This window comes from Amborella trichopoda, chromosome 2 (genome assembly GCF_054954075.1).
Source record: "Amborella trichopoda isolate Santa Cruz 75 chromosome 2, AtrichopodaSantaCruz75HAP2 v2.0, whole genome shotgun sequence".
Taxonomy (NCBI): Eukaryota; Viridiplantae; Streptophyta; class Magnoliopsida; order Amborellales; family Amborellaceae; genus Amborella; species Amborella trichopoda.
Window position 1 is genome coordinate 54,876,122 of NC_142337.1, and position 5,085 is coordinate 54,881,206.

Consider the following 5,085-nt stretch of genomic DNA (forward strand, 5'->3'; position numbering starts at 1 on the left):
TTATGAGATATCTCAAGGGCTTAGTGAACACGTGTTGATATTTGACAAGTGGTTCTTTTTTCGGGAAGCCGCATTCTTTTTTCGAAATGACTAAAAGCACCCCCATCTCCATCTCCAGAGTGCCGGGTGTACTTTCTGGCCTCCATTGCTACTTCAAAAAACCACTAACTAATGCAAAAAGAGAAATGTTTATATAGAGCCAGCGCTCTAAACAATCAAATTAGAACTTACTTCGAAATTTTCATTGGAAGAAGTTGTTTTTTATTACTAGGCTTTTTTAAATTGATCATCTCGTTATCGTGATGCATGTATTAAGAGAAAAAAAAAAAGATTTCAAGTTTTGAAAATAGTGCGTCTCGTAGCCCGTTTTTTTACTGTCAAAATTTAAGACTTTCATGTTGTCGTAGATACGTTCGATCTATACTATTTTTAAAGTTTTAAATTTTATAATTAAATATAAAAATATATTTTAAGGCTATCACAAAAATTTCTAATATTCGAATCACTTTTCCCGATACTATTTGAATATAGGCTCTAGTTTGATTGTTTAGAGCCTTGGTCCTATACAAACCACACCCCATCAAACAAATGGGTAGAGGCTTGTCTTCCCTAGTGAATTACTTTAAAAAAAAAAATACCCCTCCAGAATTTGAATTAAATAAATTAGCAAAAGTAGAATTACACTGCTAATGACGTCCTTTAAGAATATTGACGAGCATTTTTTAGTCCTCAAGTAGTTTCCACTGATTTATTAAAAATATTAGATTTTATTTATTAAAATATAAATATGTAGGCAAGATGACATTTACAAAAATTCACGCAAAAAAGGGAAATATGAAAAACTTAGGGATTTAAAAGATAAGGAAAAACTAGAAATAAGCTTCCATCTCGATCTTAAAAAGAAAATAAATATTTTTCTTTATTTGTATAACACGAAATTACGGCATTATGTTTTCTTGAACTCGTATATTGTGACGAATTGTCAAAAATGATAGGAAACGAATAAAGAAAGGAAATCTATCTATCAAGAGAGGTCATCTTCATCCAAATCCAAAAATATCTTTATGTAATTATGAGAAACTAGTTGATATTTGAGAAATTATAGATACCTTAAATTAGACTTTTTAGGCATCTCATCCAAAAAAAAATAATAGTGTAGTCCAAATTTCAAATACTATTTATTGTCGTACCCACCCCGAAGGCAAAAAAAAATCGACTTGTTTTTTTACCAAACAGCCTCCATTTTGTACCATATATTCCTACTTTCTCTCTCTAAGAGATTTATGCTATACCGTCAGCGATTTTAATATAAGCCAGTGTGACATATTTTGTACTATACGGACAGAATTTGAGTGTGAGAAGCCAGTTCAGCACATTGTGTGACATTTTTTTGTCGGACCGACACATATTGGACAATACTATTAAAACGGTTTTTATTTATTTATTTTTTTAAGAGATAAACTATATTTTAATCCAAAACAAATGTAAAAATAAATAGTATTAGAGTTACCAAGGGAGATGCGTGCATATGGGGTTTTCCCTTGATATTCCACTCTTATGCATATATGGCCATTAGTATCTCTTTTTCCTTTTTTTTTTTTTTTTTTGAATATTTCATTGCCACAAAAATAAGTATATTGGGATCACAAGGGTTTTATGTCGTTATTACCGGGATAACAGCCCAGCTTTTACACGCAACAAGATCTCGCACTTATGTTGCTTTCTCACACGTTTGTCCTCTCTAATGAAATACTTTAAAAAGTAGAAGAAACACTCAAGGGAAAGGAATTATGTTAGACTAAGTTAAGCATGGTTAGGGCAAAAACAAAGGAAGATTTGGTTGTTGTCTTTATTTATTTTTTTTGTCATTTGAAGTAATGCTTTGGGACCAATCTGGGGCTTCAAACCTTTTCTTAATAAAGGATGTTGCCTTGCGGGTCCAATCCACAGGGAAGAAAGACGCTCAAATGCATTCGGAGAGTGGAAAAGACACGAGATTCTGTATACTTGTTGAGGACACGTAAATAACGAAATGGGCTTTATTTATGAAAATTAGCTAATAGACCTCTATTTTTTCAATAAAATTTAAATATTCGGAGAGGAAAGATGTTCAATAATGCTATGATTGAGAAGATATGATTAAAAAAATTAAGAAATTCAGATTATTAAATATTAATAAACCTATTAACCCAACATTTTTTCTTGTTGCCCCAAAGCAAACTAAAGAGAGAGGATGTCTTAAAATTTTTTCACTAAGAGACAAGCCTATTATTATTATTATTATTTTTGGGTAATTCAATGGAGAAGACATGCTCTACCTGTTTTTTAAGTACATTAAAAGTTAGCTTTTTGAAAGTATTAGTGAAGTGATGTTATTGATGAGAATGAAAACCAAACACGATAACTAATATGTGGGGTACTAGCACTACGGTCCTCTCGCCCCTTTCCCAACCTGCTATTATACCGCAAAGAGAATTCATATTCTCTAAAAATGCATATCTAAGGAGATTTATCCCCATAAATTACCCAAATAGTTTCACTCTAGAGAGAGAGATAAAATTTTACTAACAGCCTAGAGAGAGAGAAAGAAATTGCTAAAATTTCAGGTTTGGAACTTAGAAGTAGGTTGTCTCTCAAAGAAATAGCACGCTAGGCTTCTCTCTTTAGCCAAAAAAAATAAGACAACTCGTAATACTAAACTCCCTTGCTAAGCATTATTAAATAAAAAACAAAAGGAAAGTAAAAAGGATATATTAAAAAATAAGAAACACGCTGAAAAACAAAGTTCCCATGGATGCCATAAGAAAGTCAAACTTAGAATTCCATCACACGCATCTTTGCTTAATTAATATATAGTTTAGTATTAACTTAATATTGTCCTTAACGACGGGTTTCTCTCACATGGGGCTTTGCTATATGAAGTTCCCCTATAAATGCAACCCCCTGCCCCATCTCAAATGCATCAAGACCTCGCTTTCTCTCTCATCATCCTCTCCCCCCCTCTCTCTCTCTCTAAACTCCTTCGACTTTCGTTTTGGCGGCCATGGACTTCTCAAACCGACCCTGCAACTCTTCGCCGCACATTGACGAAGACTCGGAGCTTCGCAGAGGGCCATGGACCGTGGAGGAAGACATGATCCTTGTCAATTACATTGCTAACCATGGCGAAGGACGATGGAATTCTCTTGCCCGATGTGCAGGTATGGAGACTCCCCCCCTCCCCCTCTCTCTCTCTCTCTCTCTCTCGCTCTCTCTCTCTCTCTCTCTCTCTCTTACACACACATACACAATAGGATCAATCACGTTCGTGGCTAATCCTCTCTCACTTGTGGAGGAAAACGAATTATTATCATAAGCTTGCATGAAATGAGTTTGTTTTCTGTAATACCCATTGAGAGATATTTTGTATCTCCTCCCAAAAGAAACAACATCCGGATGATTATTTTCATGTAAGAATGATAATTAATTGAAGTTCGAAGTTTGTGTGCACCAACTATATGCTGTAATTTAATGATTCTGTCACATAATTTCTGAATTAATGAATTTTTGCAGGCCTAAAACGAACTGGTAAAAGCTGTCGATTGAGATGGCTCAATTACTTGCGACCCGACGTGAGGCGCGGAAACATCACTCCTGAAGAACAACTCATGATCCTCGAGCTCCATTCTCGTTGGGGAAACAGGTAAATTAACTCTCTAAATTTCCCCTCTCTCTCTCTCTCTCTAAATTCAAGCTTTCTCTCTAAAATCCAACTTCTGTCTAATTTTTACAGATGGTCCAAAATCGCCCAACATTTACCAGGGAGGACAGACAACGAGATTAAAAACTACTGGAGAACCAGGGTCCAGAAGCACGCAAAGCAGCTCCAATGCGACGTTAACAGCAAACAATTCCAGGACACCATGCGTTATATCTGGATGCCTCGCCTCCTGGAGCGAATTCGCGCTGGCCACCGTCCATCGGAAGTATCGACGGCCCCCAGCAACAACAATCCCGTATTCTACCATGCTCCCGAGATCACCCAGATATCCAATTCAATGCCCTCTTACGAAAGTTGCACCAGTGTTTCATCCTCGGACGAAAGCCCCCATGTTTCGGCGATTTCGGATTTAACGGATTATTTTTTCAACGATATTTCGGCTGCACATCTGTACGGAGCCGAAACTCAGACCACGTCTCCTGTTTACGTTAATCAGGGTTCGGACCTTGAGCATACGGGCTGGGTTTGTGGGCCTGGAGAAATCACCGATAATTTGTGGAATATTGAGGACAATAATACTTGGTTTTGGCAGCACCAACAATAATACTTGGTTTTGGCAACAGTTTGTAGACAGAGAGAAAGAGGCTCTTGTGGGAAGGGAGTGTGTTTCAAGTGTAGAGAGAGTGTTCAAGTGTAGAGAGAGAGAGCGAGATGATTACTTTGTAATTTTCCATTTCCACACTTTTTTTTTTTTTTTTTCTTATGTTACTGATGGGATTCTTTGCATTGTAGCTTACATGTTAATCGTTGCAATTGGAAAATTTTAGTGGGTTAATTGTATTGATTCTCTCAAGGGTGTATTTTAATTATTTAGTGGGTTAATTGTATTGATTCTCTCAAGTGTGGATTTTAACTCTTTTTATTAATATATTATATTTTCAAGGTCAACAAAACACTCTTTATCATTGTTTTATTGTCAAGAAATATATTATATAATTTATTGGGAGAGAGTGTTTCCAGTCTTGGGATCACTAAAAAGTTAAAACAGTCCATGGAATTGGAACTAAACCTCGGATCGGTCTTTGCCTCTTATCTTTACTACAAGAATGAAAAATATATTGAAGAAATAAACATAAAAGTCATTTTAAATGCGGAAAAAAAGAAAATTTGTTAAAAAGAATTGGGTGGTGGACCCAACGTGACTATGGATTGTGCCTGTGCATGAACCCTCCCAAGATATTATGTTTTCAATGAGGAAATACTCCCAAGCATGACGTGACCAATACGTATCATATAGTATGAGATATGAAAGGTCCGGATCTTCCTAGCAAACTCAATTCTCCACTACTGAGCTTTTTACCATTCAAAGATTAAATTAAATTTAC

At 35.7% G+C, this 5,085-nt stretch overlaps 1 protein-coding gene across 1 annotated transcript; it reads left to right on the forward strand.

Annotated features, from left to right (window-relative positions):
• Window positions 1-2,959: 2,959 nt before the first annotated feature.
• On the forward strand, window positions 2,960-4,653 carry LOC18431425 (transcription factor JAMYB). The gene is made up of 3 exons (XM_006841550.4): window positions 2,960-3,200; window positions 3,553-3,682; window positions 3,773-4,653. The coding sequence occupies exons 1-3, from the start codon at window positions 3,044-3,046 to the stop codon at window positions 4,302-4,304; spliced, it is 819 nt and encodes a 272-aa protein (XP_006841613.1). The 5' UTR covers window positions 2,960-3,043; the 3' UTR covers window positions 4,305-4,653.
• Window positions 4,654-5,085: the final 432 nt, after the last annotated feature.

Coding starts and splice junctions, on each gene's coding strand:
- LOC18431425 (XM_006841550.4), top strand. CDS start 3,044: ATGGACTTCTCAAACCGACCCTGCAACTCTTCGCCGCACATTGACGAA. Junction 3,201..3,552: donor TTCTCTTGCCCGATGTGCAG/GTATGGAGACTC, acceptor GAATTTTTGCAG/GCCTAAAACGAACTGGTAAA. Junction 3,683..3,772: donor CATTCTCGTTGGGGAAACAG/GTAAATTAACTC, acceptor TAATTTTTACAG/ATGGTCCAAAATCGCCCAAC.